General features: G+C 39.4%; 1 protein-coding gene across 2 annotated transcripts in view; it reads right to left on the reverse strand.

Annotated features, from left to right (window-relative positions):
- dlg2 (discs, large homolog 2) overlaps positions 1 to 20145 on the reverse strand; it is a gene marked incomplete at its 5' end in the record, with an annotated part of 170721 nt that overhangs the window by 80331 nt on the left and 70245 nt on the right. The window contains 3 exons of one of the 2 annotated variants that reach the window (XM_080041552.1): positions 9948 to 10007; positions 12626 to 12790; positions 14165 to 14248. In XM_080041552.1, the coding sequence (XP_079897678.1) occupies positions 9948 to 10007; positions 12626 to 12790; positions 14165 to 14248 (309 nt within the window). The remainder of the gene's footprint in view (positions 1 to 9947; positions 10008 to 12625; positions 12791 to 14164; positions 14249 to 20145) is intronic. The other variant, XM_080041553.1, reaches the window with a different exon arrangement.

The following is a 20145-nucleotide window of genomic DNA, read 5'->3' on the forward strand; positions in this document are numbered from 1 at the left end:
CTGATACTGATAGAAAACAATTAACTGTATTGGCAACGGTTGCTATTCATAATGCAAATCATTATTGAAAGCATTTAGTCCTGCATGAAAAGTGCATTGTATATCTACCTGCACATGTTATTTTAGAAGAGTTGAATAGATATATGTATTCATAAGTATCAGAGCAACAAGATGATTAGTTATTTGGCATACTTCCCTCCTACTCTTACCTGGAAATGTTACCCCCTGTCTACACCAGAAGTGCCTCGGAGGCATGAATGTGGCCTGAAGCGGTTTTTCTTTTGCGTGTATGTACACACACACACACACAAATCAAAGGAAAACTGCTCACTGCACGGAGAGTTTGGATGCTGCTTTGTTGCTCAACGTTTTAAAATGTGCGGACAAGACGGGACGGCTATTGACAGTCGCTTCAGTGTAGCGTTAACGAGCTCACAGCAATTTCGACATACTTGCGAGAAGCTTGCTGTGTAGTCCAGGGGCGCTGTACTATGCTCTGCCCCTGCGCTCTGACCCCCTCCGAAGTGTGGTTACTTGAGAGGGGATATGCGAAAAAGATACATTTCAATGTAACCATTGACTAATAACGTAACTTAACTTCACTTAGACGGGGTGTTAAAATTTAAATAATCAGTCGTCATTGTGTGTGCCAGTCTGAGTAAAGGGAAAAACTACCTTCAAATGTCATAGGCTCTGTTACTGATGCCAACAGAGTGATATCTTAGAAAACAAAAAGGAGAAGAGCACCGCATGATTAATTCTCTCAAAATAGCCACTTTGATTCATACCTCTATACAATCCAATTAAATCCATTTCTTTCATCAACATATTTGAAGATAGCCTTAACTGTCATGAAGAGCATAGCATATAGCAGGAGAGGACAAAAAACACATTGATATTGTGTGTGTGAGAGAGGCAGACATAATAAGAGTAATGGTGAAAGAAAATAAAGCTCCATCAATAGTATTGGAAGGTTGAAGCGAAAAACAAGAGCAATATGTGTGAGTCACATCAGACTAATTGGTAGTGTACGGTAACCACAGACAACAAAATGAGACAAATCACATCCGTCTACTGGTATTATTCCACTGATCAAAAAACAGCTTTTATTTTCTGCTTTGGAGTCCAATTTAAAAAGACCATTTTGAGACCATTTGAGAAAAGATCAGACTTGTATTGGTTTCTTACTCTTTAGAAAAGTGAGCAAGCCGAGATTGATTCCCTTGTCTATTTTTTCCCGGAGGGTTCTACAGTCTTTTGAATAAAGTCTCTGGCTGCCTGCAAGTCAATCATTCAGCTCTATACTGTAGTCGCTTGTTAGTTTATAGATTGAAAAATAATAAGAAGCCTCAAGTATTGTATTAATAACTATTCACCAATGTAATATGTGTAAAACGTCACATATTACATTGGGTTTTTAAGTTAGTGTTTCATTGAAGCAGCTGAGAGAGTACAGCAAAGTAGTAAAGGAGTGAGGTTGAAAAGAGCAAAGCAACGGAAATGAAAGAAAATCATACATATTAAGTGTATATACATATTTAAGAATATATTGAAGCTATTGCTAAGGATTTGGAACATTTTAGCAATAATTCTCACATCCTAACCACCCCACAGTCCTGTGTACTGACCAAAATCAATCATGTAAAATGAGTCTGGAAATGACTCTTGCTTTACTATGTACTAAGTGCACTCAGTAATGCACTTTCATAATGTGTGAGAGATACATTTTGAATCCTGTCTTTGAAAGTTGATGTGACTACAGAGGCCAAGATACTTGTCCAGCTCCAGAACACTGGGTCCTTCACGTCTCCATCAGGTGTCCTTTATTTGACCCTCCCTGCTGGTAAACAGCCATGTGTTTAAAACTGTTTATAACACGCTCTTTCTACTATAAAACTGTTATCTACATCATTAATTATGCCACAGTGGACATTATGAAAGTACTGTCACTGCCTGTGTGTGAAGTGATGGGTAAAATTACATTTAAAGTGGTGGTAAATGGGGTGAGGCATTTGGCCAGGTTGTTTTTCTAAACAGCTGATGATCTGTTAATTGTCGACTATGCCCACTCAACATCTAAACATTTGGAACAGTTTTCGGAATAATTTTTTGTGTTGACTCCCTTACAATAGGGCTACACGTGTAGGTTATATAATGATTTATATAAAAGTAATCAACTTGGTAAAAAGCAAAGGAGATGAAAATGGATGTACATGCAAATCATTTACCAAGACGCACTTTACAATAAGACCAATTTAGAATTCAGCAGGAGCAAGTACTTCAATCTAATGAGCAGCCTCATGAATATATGACAAAATGTATTCTTGCTATGTGCATATGGTGCTCTTACCAGTGAAAATGTGTTTTGAAAATTGAAGGTACCATCAAAATACCATATACTGTATTTTACTGCTGTAGTCAAACTGAGCACAGATTATCTTCCTTGTGGAAAAAAAATCTTTCCGATATAACTTAGAACTAATTCAATTTTTTCGGGCATTTACGTTTTTCGGAGGCAATAACTCACTGTCAAATGAGTGCGGCAGCTGCGATACATTTCCTTCTACTTTGAAAGTTTGAATAAATAAAAAGAGCCAGCACACATCCAGCTTGTCCCACATAATGCTTAGGCCCTTGCCTTCAGCTACAGCCAGGCTCAATCTCATGACTAGAGAAGCTTCCACGGTATTATGCGGGTACTAATGCCTTTCCATTTCTCTTTCCCTCTGTTTAAGAGCTGACTTATTTAAAATGTTCTCTTATGACAATATTAAATTAACTGTTCAACATATGCCTTGATTTTAAAAAAAATAAGTTTTGCCTTTGTCACCCATTTACACATTCATAGATGGTTTTTCCATCAGCAATGGAGGAAAAAAAATATTTTTGAGGGAAAATGGCTAAAGTGCACAAAATTGACTTCTTGCAGACACCCACTAAGAGCAAATCAATTCGTAGGGATCCCATAGAGGGTCTGAGTGTAGACAGCGAGCAAGCACCAAATCTTTGACGTTGATGGCGAGATGGGTCTGTGGGGTTATTTGCAGTGCATCATTATGCTCAATCTAGGAGTGTGTGATGGGAAACTCCTGGTGAACAGGGCCATCAGCAGGAGAGGGCACTCACACTTGGCGTGATTTTGATTCCTCACCGTTTTCCTTGCTCCCATTCTCTTCCTCATTGCCAGCACAAAGAGAGAGAGACATTCTGAACACCCACAGAGAGATGTGGACCAAACATGCACAATTACAAAAGGCCATCTGTGAATGTGCGCTCGAGGTGGAGCCAAGATACCACATCAACTGTGTATACCATCACCAGGCAACGCCAACCAAAGACTCATCCAATAGAAATAAAGCAGTGTGACTCCTGCCTATAACTATACTACTGTATATGAATATACGATACTAAAGCTAAGAGTAACCATAAGAGGTTTTGGAGTTCTTGAAGCGTTCAGTTTTTTTGGCAGGCTTTCAAGAAGGGTTACAAGGTTTGGACCGTAACAATAAAACATTTAGAGTGGGTTTCTTATCATTTATTAAGTTCAACTTATATATCTCTGTCCTTACAGAAGTTCAGCAGAAGACTGCTACTACTTAAAGGTCACCTATTATGCAAACTGCACTTTTTCCATGGCTTTTCAACATTAATATGGATCCCCCGGTGTGACTAAAGAATCCCAAAGTATGAGAGAAAACAACCTCTCTCTTTATCTCTTCCTCCACCTTTCTGAAAACCTGTGTTCAAAAACCAGCTTTCTCTACCCTTATGATGTCATAAGGGGAGAAGCCACACCCCCTTAATAAACCTAACCTAGCACTAGCTCCACCTGTGATAAGCCACACGTCCAGATTCCAACCGGTAGTTAGTTTCAGGACCAATTAGAGCATACCGGGCTTTTTTGGAAGGCGGGGCTTAAAGAGACAGGCTCTAAAACGAAGCACTTCAGACAATCGTCTAAGTCTACCGTCACAATGTTGTAATAAAAGGTTGAATTTTACTTAGCATACTAAAAAGTCCCTATCTCAGGTGACCACGGAGGAATACATTTGATGTCAGATATTGGCCAGTGAAACGCTTTTTGAGCCTTTACATGGATTTGATAGAAAGATTATCTTTAGAGACTGACGTTTTATTGTTCTGCCTGTCCAATACAAAGGTAACAAATAAGCCTGGGGAGATTTTCAAGGACTGTCCAAAAGTGACCAGATGGTCACTTCTTTGATCCATCAACAAAAGAAAGGAGACATTTTAAAAAATCTCTTTGTTGGCTGGAGGTCTAGACAGTTCCTCTGATCCTATTAAAGATAGTGCAAAAGTGCTGTTCTATCAGCTTTGTAATGAATATTAATGCATTTGCCGTGATGAATAGGATATTCTGTGTAACCTAAAAAATGATCATTAATTTGACTGAAAGTTCTTCACCCTTCATATCTTTTTGTCATCACAGTCAATGTTTGGGTCCGTAAAACTCGTCCAGGTTTTTGATTAGCGGGTTTGTTTTTGGGAAAGAGCATTGTCCCTTTTACGGCACTATAAAAGAACCGTGTTATTAACAGGGCAGAGAGCACTCATTATTATGATACAATAAAATATATTTTGTAAAACGGTCTACAAGCTTCAGCTAGTGTTTGGCAGCGGTTATAATGTGACAGATGAGGGAAACAGACTTGTGATGTTCTGTCCATAAGTGCAATAAGTGTCACGCTTTACAGCATCTTACAACACAGACAATGTTGTTGGATAAGGTTTTACTGTTGATTATTTATCCATTTGTTATTTGGCAAATGTAAGTTAGGTAGTTTTAGGTTTCAAGATTAATCAAATTGTGTTATTTGCAGGTGGGAACAGTCTCCCCCCCCCCTCCCCCCACACCCCGTCTTGGGACAAAAAAGGTTCTCACTTTCAAATTCAACATATTTTAATAATTATCTGTTCTAAGCGACCCAGGCACCATATGGTCAAGGCCCTCTATTCAGTTTGCTATCAAAGAGTTTAATTTAATTTAATTAATTAGTATCTTTTGATGAACTTATCACACAGTTAAATTCTAAAATCCAAGAGGAAAAAATCTTGAATGCATCCATTTTACTTTTGTATCTTCCACTTTGTCACTTAAAAGCTGGAAAAAGAATTGCTCTCACTTCATTGCACTGACTAATGTATAACTCTGTGTACATGTTTTGCCTTTAGAGATACAGTTGCTCACCTTCTATAAAACAATTAAATTATCAACACTGAACGTCTTTATATTATAATGTCTTTCAAAAAGAATCATTTCTGCATGCCTCGAAATACATTGAGTTAAAACTGTTATTGAATGTGACAGAAGCCGAAAAGGCATTTTCTTTGTGCTCATGAGCATTGCCTGGACATAAAGCGTTCTGCTTTATGCGTCCCTGTTGTTGCAGTGTTGTTCTGCTGCACTGTGCGCCACAACGACGACGGGCCTGGATTTCAGAGTAGCTCTGAGCTCAGGGCAAAACATTTGAATTATGGGTCTGAAATTCTGCTTTTGTAAGGAGGGTACGGTCTTTTATACAAATTAGAACAAAAACAAAAGGCATATCCAAGCCTGCACTGCAGCTTTTCTTATTGACTTTGCACTATAGGAACAGTGTTTCAATGACACAGACAAGTAATAAATCCATAGAAGAAAACAGGAAGATAAAACACTATCTGTCCCACTCGTATAAAAAAAAATCTATATATTCTCATATAGCTGAAATCCTATGAAATAGCCTTCTGATAGAAGGAATAGATTGAGACTGATGGAACTGCTGCCTTACTATTATCACATTGTGTCCTTTTAATATTCACTTTCAAGGACACTTTCCACTTATAAAATTGTTTTGGCCCGGGCCCAACAAATAGATTCACCACCTGGAGGCTTCTTTTCTATTCTGATATGATTTCGAGCTCGGGGGAAAATACTTTCCTTGTCACTCTTGATGTCAAAAAATTAACTGCCCTGTCACCAGAATGGGCTGGGCTTTATTTGCTTTACTCCTCAACAGCATGTCAGGATGAGTTAGGGTACTATCTATCTTTGAATTGGACATTTACTTATGGCTCTACAGTAGAGAATGATACATGTGCAGATGCAACATGTAGCCTCACTTTATTTAAAAAAAAAGGTGTGCACTTCAGTGTTTGGGGTTTTTCTTCTTATAAAGTCCCATCCAAACATTTGATAGACATGCATTCAACTTATAATGAGCTTTGTTCAACCTGGTGCCACCTGGGTTATGTTTAAATGTGAGGGATAATGTTTAGCCAACGGGTCACTCTTCATCATGTTTACCTTGCACTTATTACACCGCTACTCACTAAATTAATTCATTCATTGAAGCAAAATATTGTTTTGAGTTTGGTTGTATTGATTTAGACATGCTTGTATTGCTTACAGTACAAAAAAATAGTCTGCTACAGTCGGAACTTACTCCATAGCAACATTAACTAACAAACTTACTCAAGTTGTATGAATGGGGTCTTTTCAGATATTAACCATGACTCCAAAATTCCCTGATCTCCACATTCATTCTAAGTAGTGTTGAAAAAGTATTCCATTGGTTTTTGAAGGAGTAGTGAGTAACTGTTCGTAGACGTCTGTCAGCAGATTAATATGGCGGGAAGTCATCAGAACACTGTCCGTAGGTCCATAGTAACAGTGGATTGTCCTTTACAGCGGCATTACCCAGAAATAACTTACTGTGGTAGGCCGTGATTGACGAATCAGAACACAGCATTTTAACAGTGCCGTGTAATAAAAAGCAATAATGAACTACTAACACGGAACCAAGAATACTGTAGCAATAAGCACTTTCAATTGGCCCTGTGTTTAAAAGGTCTTTGCCTTTGTCAATTATCAACAAACAAAAAAGGCCATAATGATGTGCATTTCTGCAATATTTGGCAAAATTATAATCTTATCCTCATTGTTGACACTGTTGGTAATATCCACATTCCAACATCCACCCACATTAGCAGAGTAGGAGGACTAATGCCAACAGGCGTGGGAAGAGAAAAATCTATCTCCTCCCCATGGGATCATAGTGTGTACTACATGCAATGCAATATTTACCTGACCTCTAATAACCCCCTCACAAACCAGGGACTGCTGCTCCAGCCTTCATTAAACTGCTATTTATTACTCACAGGCTTCACCCACCCTACCTGATTGACAGAGAAATAATTGCTTCCCAAAAAAATGCATGTGTTTTCACAAGCTGATATTACCATGGAGAGAGAGAGAGTTGGCAATCGATACACATCGCAGAAGTTAGAATCGATAATGTTGTCTTCCCTGAATCACACTCTCCAATTTGTGGTGCTTTGATCTGGGCCGGCGAGGGAGGGAGGAGGTAGGGGGAGGGTTACACTTCCTCCTGGTCATAGACAAACTATAATTCTTTGCCTCCCTGCTGCCTTAACAATTACAAGCAGGCTGTATTAAAGCAATTTTTCATTCAAAAGTCCCAAGGCGGAGAGGAAACAAATAAGGGCTGAGCACAGATTTCCCGGTGCTAGGCCTCATCTCTCTCTCTCTCTCTGCCTACACTATACTCACATTAAGGATCAAGTCAGGTCCTTGTCCACGCCATGAGGAAATTACAAGTCAATAGTTATCAAGGCAGATGTATTAAACTGGATATGTGAGAATGTTCTGGGAAAACCAGAGTGGAATTCAGCCCACGTATTGTACATTCATTTTCATGATTTGTTTATCTTTCAGTTAATTCAATGATTTCATTCATCAATAAATTGTGATGAATGGTGAGTAATACGCACCGAAGGTACCGAAGCACAAAGTGATGTGTTCCCCAAGTTCCTGAAAGAGTATCCGATGTATTAAATGTTAAATTTATTAGCATACAGCATGAGAAGCAAGCAAGCAACTCATTTACAGTATGTGTGAGGCTGGGTGAACAACATCTCCTGGTATCTCATCAACTGTGCCTGAATAAATCTGGGCTACGGAGCATTTAATTAAGTGTGTGTGTGTGTGTGTGTGTGTCCTAAGGGAGGGATAGACTTGGGAAAAAAAAGAGATCTCTCCGTCAAATAAAAATATACAGATATATCACGTTGTCCTATGAGGATGCATCTGATTTTATTTCGCACACTTGGGACTACAACTCCTCATTGACACGACCAATATTAATTTAACTGTTTACTCACTTAATGTTTAAATCAGTTAGTAGCTCATTAGTAGTTGCTCTAGGTGAGACAAGGCAGGCAAAACCAGCTTTTTTCTCTCAATTTAGATATATTTGGCTATTTTGCTTCCATAAGCAACATTCTTTCATACTAGTATAAATAAAAAGGTCCAAAATAAACATTAAGGTGCTTATTTACCTTGTCTGTTTGTGTCAGTATATTTCTCCTATACATAACAGCTATTATCCCAACATTAGGTTTTCAATACTCTGAACCAAAAAGCCTAACTTCTAGAGCAAGTACATCAACTCAACTTTCCACAACTTTTTGTTTATTAAATATATGATAATGTATGCACGATCAGTTAGATATTGCCACATTTGCATATTCATATAAAAATGTCTGAAAATGTTGTTATACGAAAAGCAATTGTTTTAATGTAAGTAATCAACTGGCAAAGTTTCAAGATGATATTAATAAGTTTAGAAAAAATTAACGTATTCACCTGCAGTGTCTGGCCTTTAACCAAAGTGAGTGCTTTTGATAGTCAGTCAGTGCATCTTCAATCTGCTGTAGGTTTTCGGCCGTACTGAACATGAAAAACATTTTCTCTTCTTACAAATGAAGCGATGACTCTTGTGTTTGGAAACTCTTTGAATACAATTACTACATATAAATAATTGATGGGTCTTCATCTGCTAAAAGCCCTCAGAGTTAATGACTGACCTTCAGCATTTTGTAGCCTGGACTGTCTGGACTCCTTTTACAGCTACACCAACCAAACTACTAATTTACTACCAGCCTTGTTAAGGCCAGACACAGCAGGCATAAAACAGTTTTTTTTTTCAAACACTCGTCATTTTGAGATTTGCTTCCATAACACCTCTTCTTTCACAAGAGTATACATCAAGGGTTTAATTTGTCTAGACCTTGTCGGGTTGCGTCTGTATATCTACCTATTACCTATCATCTTTTACGGACATCTCAACATTAGTTTTTTTTCCCTCAAAACTCTTAACCAAAAATCTCAACCTTTAAAGCACTTACATCAAAAAACTTTACATAATCATTCTTAACACTATTCTGAATTTAGTGAAATATTGCCACATTTTAATTTTATTCAAACATTTCTGAAGAAAAATTGTAAGACAAAGAATAATTGTTTTAATGACTGTTTCATGACTATATCTATTTCTTTTATGCAACCCTATTCACCTGCAGTGTTTCACCTTAATATTGATTAATAAATACAACATACCATATGAGTACAAAGTACCAAAACACACTACGTACACAGGAGCACATGCTGTAACTTTGCCCTAAAAGTAACTTGGCCATTGAAAATGAGTGTATATGCTTCATACAAGTGTAGGTTAAATCAACAAAGGGGATCCTTAATACAGGATCTGGGTACAGTACATTCGTCAACATATAATATAGGAAGATTTACACCAATTTACAGTAACAACACCGCAAGCACACAGGATCCACTGGCAAGCAAATGTGTCACACACACACACACACAGATATGGTTATTTCAACAGTGTGGGTACGACAAAAAAAAAAGTGCAGGGACCCACAAGGAAATACTGCTTCTTCAGGCAATGGATTGAAAACAAGACCAAAACAAAAGTCCATGCAGCACTGAGGGGGACATCAATCTTCTGGGTACAAGCACCCAGACATAAGGGGAACAAGTTCAATTAAAACCCTGAAAAAAGAAAGGGAACTGAGATTCCCCCTGAGGGTCAAATATATAATTTAATTTAATTTAAATAAAAACTTGCCATGTAGTTTGCTGTGGTCACACCCTGGTACGCAAGATCAAAACGGGTTACCAGTGCAGGCTGCAGGTAATAAAAGGAAAGAAAAACGTCACGGATATTTGGGTAAGGAGAGAGAGAGAGAGAGAGAGAGAGAGAGAGAGAGAGAGAGAGAGAGAGAGAGAGAGAGAGAGAGAGAGAGAGAGAGAGAGAGAGAGAGAAGGAGAGAAGGAGAGAGAGAGAGAAGATATCCTAATGCATCAGGGCAGAAAAAGGATTAGTAATTGTTACCCTGTCACACGTTGATGTCAGTACAAGGGGGAAAATGTTCAAAGAGGTTAAGACTGGATGAGGATGAGGGGGAGTGGATAACTCGCGCTTCCTGATTTATTTCTGTCAACGAGGAAAGAGTTGGAGTTCACCAGCTGGAGATATGCCGATAACGATAATTGACAATATGTTGCATCCCTCAAAAACGTGTTTGTAAAAAGCCTTAAGCCTTATATTGTACCAGCCGACAGCTGAAGAGATTAACATGAGAGTGTTTCTGTTGGTGAGACACGCAGGTAAGTTTAAAAGCAAAATTCTAAAATAAAGCTATCTCTCTCTCTCTCACTTTATCTGCCTCTCATGGCTAGAGGGAATTATTGCTGTCCGTCCCTTCAATCGACTTCCTTTCATTGGTTCGTGCAAAATGTCACCTCATACATCGTTCAAACAGCAATTAAGATATGATTGTAGACGATTTATATCACACACCCTTAATCATGCAGCACATGTGCAAAATCAAAGTTACAGACTGATACCGATTTTTTTAGAGCAAAAATAAGTCAAAGAAAACAGAACAGTTCTGTGATCAGAGATTGTCAATAAACATATTGAAACCAATCTGCTGAATCACTGCCAACTGTCAACACTCAAACAACTTTGCAACCACATCACTCTATGATAACCAACCAACACCCAGTAACAGCAGCATATCTGTCCACACCTGCTGCTAGCTTATCTTTGTCTCACTGCTGGCAGCTTAAATGTTAAATAGCTTATTAAAAAACAAAAACAAACTGCAGTGAATGAACACAATGAACCCAAAGGTTGACTTAAGGTTGTTTGAGGCGTATCACTGCTGCGTGTCACATTTACATAATAATAATAACCTCATTAACTTTGAAACGTTAGCATGGAGACCCTCGGTGAGACGTTTTGGAGTGACTCGAAAGGTTCAAAAATGGGTGACAATGGGTCGAGTATCATTGACATTCTGCTGTGTTACATCGCGACGGATCAACACAGTGACAGGAAGAGCTATGGACAGTAAAAAGTGACAGTGTGTAGTTTCCAACATGGCAAAAGGATTATAGGACTCGATCTTATATATATTTAAAAAGACAAAGCATGGGCGTCAACCACTTAAGAAATACTGTTTTCAATCACATTTGATTATGATGAATTCTCCGCTCTTAAGCAGCAGGCTATTTAATTGTGTTCACTTAATCAGAGTCAAGGCAACGCGTCCAGTCCATCCATTCTAATAACCATCATTTAATAGACTATGGTTCCAACTATGATCACATCTATAATTACTATTTAGAGCCAAGGATTTTCAACCAATGCCTTTCAGTAAAAACTGCAGACACAATCAAACTTCTCTTCATTTCCAACATTGCCCTCTGCTGGCTCAAACCTGAGTAGAGCCCCAGCTGAATCTCCATCCTAGCATATACACTACTGCCAATCCAGAATGCACTTTTTCTTCTAATTCGAACTGTTCATAGAGGCCTGATCTTTTTTGTGGCAGTGAGAAGGACACACTGAGATGATAGAGGCTTGAGTATAGTTTAAGACACACGCGCACACACACACACACACACACACACACACACACACACACATATTGTTGCATCAACAAATATATAATGTCAAAATTGGCCTGAATTCAAAGATAATCTACTGTTCCCTCATACTTCCCATACAGTATGTGCTTAATAGACAAGGTAAATTGTATGAAGTGTATCTGGGTATTGTGTTGTCCCCTTAGGCTATCTATATTATTCAATCAGCAGTTATGGTACAAACACTGCCGGTTGTTATTTAGAACTTCCATTTTCCACAGAAACATAAGAAACAGTATATTTTTGTATAAAATGAACTACTGAAAAGCAGTGAGTAGTCTTTGGTCATTTTTAAAGCCTCTAGAAACCTGGTCTAAAATAGTAGAAATCAATATATGATATCAATATGATATACTGTATATGACTAAATTGGGTGTCTCAATAAGCTTTTACTGTTTAGAGACCGTTTGACAGGACTGTGTCGGAGTGGCCCTTTAAATATACAGTCTATGGTGTGGCCGTATCAAATGATCTCCATGGTAACAGTCATTGTTTTAACGGAACATTTGGGCAGATAACTGACGTGATTGGTTCAAAATTGGTGTTTTGTGCCCCAAAAGGAGGCACTCCCTGCCCCAACAGTTAGGGTTAGGGCCTTACATTGAAGGACACCAAACACCATTGAGCAAAATAATTAATGTGATATAAGAACCAGAGCATAGCCCGCCTTATCTGAACCGAGTTTCTGTAAAGTTCATCAAACTTAAATGACAGTATCTTTAATTTGAATGAGTGTTGTTGCTTGCTGGTTAATGGTTTCTATGCCAGGTGCAGTGTGGTAAGTATGGGAGAGAGGTCGGGTGTGCTGACCTTGAGTGGAGAGATGTGGGAGTGTGACACGTAGCCGTGCACATTCTCGATCTCAGACAGGTTCTTCTCCGACACGTGCACCAGCTCGGGGGCTCGCACCTCGTGGGTGAGCCGAGGGAAGCCATGGTCCAGAGGGGGAGAGTCGTCTTCTTGGTAATGGTACTGCTGAGAACGGGACAGGAGAGATGGAGAGAGAAAGGGGGGACAGTGGAAAGGAAAGGGAGACATGGACAAAGAAAAATTATGAGATCCAGATGCTGGAAAGAAGATCTTGATAAACCATGTACCTGTATCAGGTTGTATTCAAATCATCTGTTCAAATGTTTCAGTTTCTTTTCGTTACAACTTTAGTACAATGCTTATAGATTCTGTGTGGAAATAATGATGTTAATTCAATATGTTTTTAAGTTTTCTTCAGGTAAAAATAATATATTAAAGAACACAGATCATTCTGTATCAACAGCTTCATGTTCAAAAAACGCAGCCATGAAAACACCAGATTCACAATACAGTTAGAGTGTCAGACTAGTGTTTCATAGACTAGAAGAATATATTATTACAAACTTCTGGAGATACTAACCTGATAATTGAAGATCAAGATACCATGATTTTCAAGCTTTACTAGCTTTGTCTTTATTTTGTCTAGGAAAAACTAGGTTTTGATTTAAATTACTGACTCAACAACTTTGAATCACCTTACCCATTCCGTACTACACTACAAATGTAACCCCTGCATAAGACACATGTGACATACAATGAATTGTCGTTACAAAAATCAGAAAGGGAAATCTAACTTCCATTATATTACATAGATCTTGTATTTTTCATTTGTATGTGTTTTGAAAAAAAAATGTGAAAGAGAAATAATATCTTACCTTTCCCAACTAATTAATCCATATCTAGAACCTTACAATGTTTTATTGTCATAATGTAATGAAATCATTGCTAATACCCAACTTTTGGAACCAGAAAATGTATTTGACACAAAATGGATCGCTGGTGAACATGTTAACCCATTGTTGACATGGAAAAATGTCAAAATAAACTATATAAATACAGCAAAAACAGATGTTAGATTGTTACGTGAGTCAACAATGGCTCTATATATAATAGTGGATTGTGAATAAATGAACACATGATATACATAGTAAGTTCGCATTAGAGTGCATTACATCTTCATGAATAGTGAAAAACTTAGAAATGAATCATGACTTGTCACATGTAATGTCAGTTCAAGTGGAGTCTGAGATTCTGGAGAATGCCTTATGTCAAAATACCTTTTTATCAAAGAAGCATGTTGCTAGCTAGGGTGGGCCCCCCTTTGTTCACAGTTTACAGAGCGTAGGCTGTGTATTAACACCAGATGTTCTACTACGGACTGGTAGCGGATCGTGAGGAGATATTCACTGGTTTTTGATATGAACAACAAGCGTTCTCCAGAATCACTGACTCCACCTTTAATACTATGGATCGCCAGTGTGATAGGATGTGGAAATTGGATGGGCTGGAAAAAGAAAACCCCCTCCTCCTCTCTCTCACCCAGGGAGCGTTCATCAAGGCAGGGTTCATGCAGGGTGGGGGCTGGCCGTTGTGGGGGGACCCCTGTACTGCTGGTGGCCTGTTCTGGAGAGAGCAACAGGACCAGATGTGACCAACAGCAAACAGAAACAGGCATGACCAAGAAATTTAAGTATGTGTAAATTATCAACCAAGATCCCAAGCATACAACCATAGCACACCCCATACAGAAGCAAAAGCACACATACAGCACTGCGGGTGTCTGGATTAGTCTGATGTAACACAGACAGACAGTTGTAATCAGTGCATGCTGGACAGATGCAGTTAAGAGGGATTACACACGAAAACACACGCAAACACAGAGGTATTAACAGATGGTTAGACATAGAGAAAACAATCATATCATCCCATGGTGGCACAGTTATACACTTAATTGAACCGGCTAGTAGATCTGTGATGAAGAGGGCACTAAAACATGACATAATTCTTAGCAAAGAGTTGATATACTTCTTTATAACAGGCAGTAGAGAAATATCAATGTTGTCATTAAAAATATGAAGAATTTAACCTATTTAGAACAGATGCAATGTCTGCACATTTTGGATGATGTCATTGTTTTTAAGACACAGGACAGATGAAATGCAAAGCGGTTTGGTGGAATACACATGTCAAGGCAGTTTTCATTATTTTTATTTTTTATTGTATTTTTTTATGTTAATGGCCAAAGGAAATTATTTAAAATGTATTAATTATTATTTGTTGTTGTTTATATATGGTTTAATGAATGTAAATGAATTTTAGGGCCAAGGCAGTGGTTCACAGTTAACGCCAAGGGTTTATGCTTCTAACTGTTTTTTTATTTAACGTCTCCATTTGCTACAAAGGCTGAGAAATAAAGAATTTAGTAAACGTTGACATTCTGTGCAGTTTTTCAGAAAAGCCTCAGGTTTTAGTGAATATTATTTGGACGGGCTTACGTCTTAATGGGTTAAAAGGATTATTATAGCAGCACTAACCAAAACGGTTGTATGTATGGTGAAGTGAGAGGCTCACAACCTTTAACTGCAAGTGTCAGCTATGGGAATTTTTGATTAGGGTTAGGAACTTGACTAAAACATTTTACAACAGGGGAAAAGCATGCCTCTCAAAATCAAAATTTGTACACACTGAGAACAAGTGATCAATAATTAGTAGATACAACAGACTATTAGAAAAAGAGGTTAAGCAATTCTTCATGCAGAATGTTTCTGGCTGCATCACAGAGATGCAAATCAACGTAACGCTCCAGTGATCTGTTCTTTTTGATGACGCCTGAAGGCAGCAATGTAAAAGAGATGCATTCTTATGTAAGGAGGACACCGCTCTTCACTACTAATATACAGTATCATCCAGGTTTTCCTATTCTTTTATACCATTGAAAGCAGTTTTATATTGCAGGTAAGTAGTAGTTGGTGTGTGTAGATGGATGCATTTGTGAACTGGCTGATGAAGATTACAGATAGCAACAATGGATGAGCTAGCCTAAAAAAAAAACACACAATTGGTAGCGTTATTTTACCAAACAATCTTTGTCTTCACAACCCTAATGCCACTATGCTGAGGTAACTCCTCCAGGCAGCTATGTGGCAGTGTGGTGCATTCACTTGCCTGTCTCCTATTGAATAAATGTTGTGCATTATGATGCACAAAATATCAAATGGAAACCCCGGAATGTTGAGCATCTGAAGTTGTATTTCAAGCAAGAATAGGAAATAGTTTTGCTTTCAAAATGTCAACAATTATTGTCCTCAGTTCCCAAACGCTTACTCAGTGATAAAAATGCCAAAATGTTGGATGTGTACTGCCATTTATTAAATAGATGTCGAAAAGGATTAGAAAATGATCACATTCTGTTTTATTCACATGTAACATAACGTCCCACCTTTTTCGGAAGTAAAAGTTGGAATTTGCATAATGCCATGAAAGTCAAAATCACAAGAAGTTGCATCTTCATCTAGAATATATAAAGGATTAGGTTACTCTTACAGGTATTAGGCACTTGACAATTATTCAGAATTCTTTTTTTTCGAGTGCGACAAATGTAACTCTTCCTAATATTGAGGGAGATATATCCCCTTGCATCTCGCTCGAAATCTTCACCCATGGATAATAGGAAATGATTCTTACACTGTGCAAGGTCACAGAGGGTTGAATCACTGAGATGTGGCATCATTCCCAGGTTACTTTTCTCCTGCACTGCAGAGCAAGCAGCTTTAGGGTGAGTCATTTTCCCTCTAATTCCATTTTAAAATACGCCAACAGTTGACAGTTACTGCTCTCACTAGTTTGTGGCGGTGACATCCAAAATGAGGACAGTGTCAGCTCAATCCCCCAGGGAAAATGTCCAACACAAATCATTGTTTTCCCACATGAGATGGAGATTCTCAAACACTGATACTGGGAGATGAGTGAAGACCCATTTCCAAAAGGAAACTAGAATCAAGTTTGGCCACCTATTCCTTTGCACTTACATTTACAGCGCAACAGAGATAGTTGAAATGGTGGTGGCTTCCTCTCGGTTTTACGCCTGTAACCCAGCGGCATTTTTTGGAAGCAATCCGTGTGTTCATCCTTATAGGAAGGTACAACGACCCTATTCCTCTAATTTCAAAAACATCAGGTTGATATGGACCAATCACCCAGTGGCGGCCGCATGTGGAAAACTATGCTGGGTTTGTGCAGGCAGTATGCTTGTTTGACAGACTGGGACAGGATGGGTTGTCAGCTCAGCTTAGGGGACATGGCCAGTTGTCACATTAACCTTCTGGAGCCACTACAGTCAAAGGAAGTTCTGCTCCATTTCCACAGTAGTTACCATCAAACTCGTCATGCTGAGGTTGGTACAACAGCAGTGTGGTGACTCGGAAGGAAGTGGCTCGGATCACCCATGGCTGATGCCTACAACCAATCATTGACCTGCCTATCTCCCCCAGTGTGGGAACATTGCCCCCATGCTCCAAGATCCAAGAAGGTGAAGCTGAGCTGTTTTGTAATGCCTTGTTTCCACCGAGTAGAGCGGTTCGGAGCGGTTCGGTCCGGGTAGTTTGGCTTTTCATTTGCCAAAAGTTGGGTAGGGTACGGTTTAAGCGCACCTAACCACTATATATGAGGCGACCGTGGCTCAGGTGGTTAAGCTGGTTGGCCAATGATCCTAGGGTTGGCGGTTCGATCCCAGCCCGGCCACTTGTGTCATGGTCGTTGTGTCCCTGGGCAAGACACTTCACCCACCTTGCCTCGTGTGAATGTGTATGACTGCTGTATGTTTGAGGTGGTGGTCGGAGGGGCCGATGGCGCTGAATGGCAGCCTCGCTTCTGTCAGTCTGCCCCAGGGCAGCTGTGGCTACTATGGTAGTTTACCACCACCGGTATGACTGTGTGTGAATGAATGGAACCTGGAACCCTGTAAGCGCTTTGAGTCACATAGAAATAAAGCGCTATATAAATCCAATCCATTATTATTATAAGCCGCTCCTAATTTTGGTACTCCTCCGTAGGGGTACCAGCCGCCTGAAAGGGTGCCGAAAAGGCGGAGCTACACATGTCGTCCGTTTATTGGTCGAAAGAATAATTTCCGCCGTGTGTAGTCACCTCGGCAAGAGTAAAAAGAGTCTTGTGTTTTGGCGGCGGCTATCGCAGTCCAGCCTAAACCCCGTCCTACCAGTAAGGGTAGGGTCGGCGGTGGAAACACCACAGAGATTCTTAAAAGTGAGCTGTCCCGCTCTGAGCCGCTCCGACCCGACCCGCTCTACTCGGTGGAAACAAGGCATTAGTCTCTCAGTCGCAGTAATTCAACCTAGGGGGCCTTTCACACCTCAAGTGTTTTGTTCAATTGAAACAAACTCTGGTTCTTTTCCACCTCTGCTGCTGATTGTTTGCACAGGTGAGAACACTGCAATCACACTCCAAAAGTAGACCAAGCAAGTGTTCCCAGACCCTGTCCAAGAGGTGGTCTCTGTATGCTTCCAAACCAACTCTGGTGTATTCCGTGACTGGTGAGAACGAGACCAGAGATTCGGTTCCCAAAAAGGGTTTTCCTCAGCTAGATAAGGAAACAATTTGGACTAACAGTTAGAGGGTGCTGCAATGATACTCCTAGAAGCTTAAGTTTTGATACGTTACCAATGTTATACTTCATAAAGGCTTTGATCTGAGGGGGCGCCCTTAGCTCAGTTGGTAGGGCGTCCCCCCCGGGCCGGGCCCAGCAGCAGACCCGGGTTCAATTCCCACCCGCGGTCGTTCTCTGCATGTCACTCCCTCTCTGCCCCATTTCACCTCTGTCTCTCTGCCCTATCAATAAAGCATAAAAACACCCAAAATATATATATGAAAAAAAGAAATAAAGGCTTTGATCTACAAAGCTGAAACAATTTGGCCACAATATAGCACACTGACCACACACAGTCCAGCCATTTACTAAGATCTGACCTAGGTTTACTGACTGATGCACTCCATGTGCATCAGTCAGTAAAACGTCCAAAGTCCGATACTAATGAGTTCAACTGTTCTTCTTAACATAACTACAACAAAACACACATTACACTCACTTGTTCTCAAGAGATAAGGACATGAAGAGGCAAGCAGTGTCTGTGTGCATAAGGGCTGTAAAGGCAGTTCCAAACAATAGATGTTTGATCCACTGAGGGTGTTGCTATAGGGGCAAAGAGGCAGGTGTCTGCAGCTCCTATTGCTGTTTATCTTGCTATAGCTAATTCATTGGTAAGAGGAGATTTTCTACATAAAGAACACACTAAAGCAAAAGTGTAACTTTTTGCACAGTCAACAGTTTAATCATTGTGCAATTGTGCAGTCTTTTGTCTACACTAGCATCCAACAAACACTGCTATTCCAATCTTTATCATCCCTGTAGGATTCATCAGTATCATTCATCCAACAGGATTTTCAACTATACTAACACAACCATGAATAAGTTTTTCAGTTTGTAGTGTCTCTAGTTTATAGTATGCCATCATACACTGATAAGTAGCAAACAGTGTAACTGCTATAATGAGGTGAAATGCTAAACAAATAAAGAAAGGAATGCTTGGAGCTAAGACCACATCTACTGTACCGATCAAAGGCCATTTGACCTCAAGCCTGAGAGAAGCCCAGTGACCTACAATATACTGTGGGCGAGAATCACTACAGCACTGGATGAAATCACCCATGCTATGGTTACACAATCATATTAAAGTGAGAGGGATCCATTGGAGCAGTGTTTGATGTGTAGAAAGCGTGAAGTGAATATAAATGATTTTCTTTACATTTGTCTTCACGCTTACTATGAGCTACTGTGTTGCTTGACTTATTTGGTTTGCTGAGATTTGATGGAGCTGAGATCAGGGGTTCAAAATGAATAAAGTTCACAAATGCAGGCTAAGTGACTGACACACATGCTAAATATATTTTACTCATCTGGTCAAGCTATATTAAGACACTATTCTGTTCAGTTGAAATACATTCTGCTAATGTGCATAGAACAATTAATGTTCTTTTGTCTGTGTGTGAATTTGGAAGCAATCAATGTCCAAACAGCACAGTAAACAAAACAAGCACCACATGTCAAATGTGACCATTAGGGTTTCTTTCCTCTTTATGTATCAAAAAGTGGCACTAAGTCATAAATACTTACATGTTGCGGCCAGCAGCACCCACAGATCTGCTGTCTATTTTCTGTTCACTCATTTTGTGACTATAGTGACATATTATAATCCACTTTATTTAAGAAAAAACGCAGGGGCGGAGATATGACTGCAGTGTGCAGGACTTACTCTAAGGCAACTTGCCTGTTGTTCATTTGTTTAAGAAAACGCTAAGCGAAAGATTGAGGAACATCCCTGGTTTTACTCCAGAAGCATGTGGTCACACCATGTAGAAACTATTAATAATCTTTCATACAGCTGAATCACAACAAGCTATCTTTCTGTTCAGGCTGATCTAAAATGGTAAAAATGGTAAATGGACTT

This window comes from Ammodytes marinus (genome assembly GCF_949987685.1).
Source record: "Ammodytes marinus genome assembly, chromosome: 14".
NCBI lineage: Eukaryota > Metazoa > Chordata > Actinopteri > Uranoscopiformes > Ammodytidae > Ammodytes > Ammodytes marinus.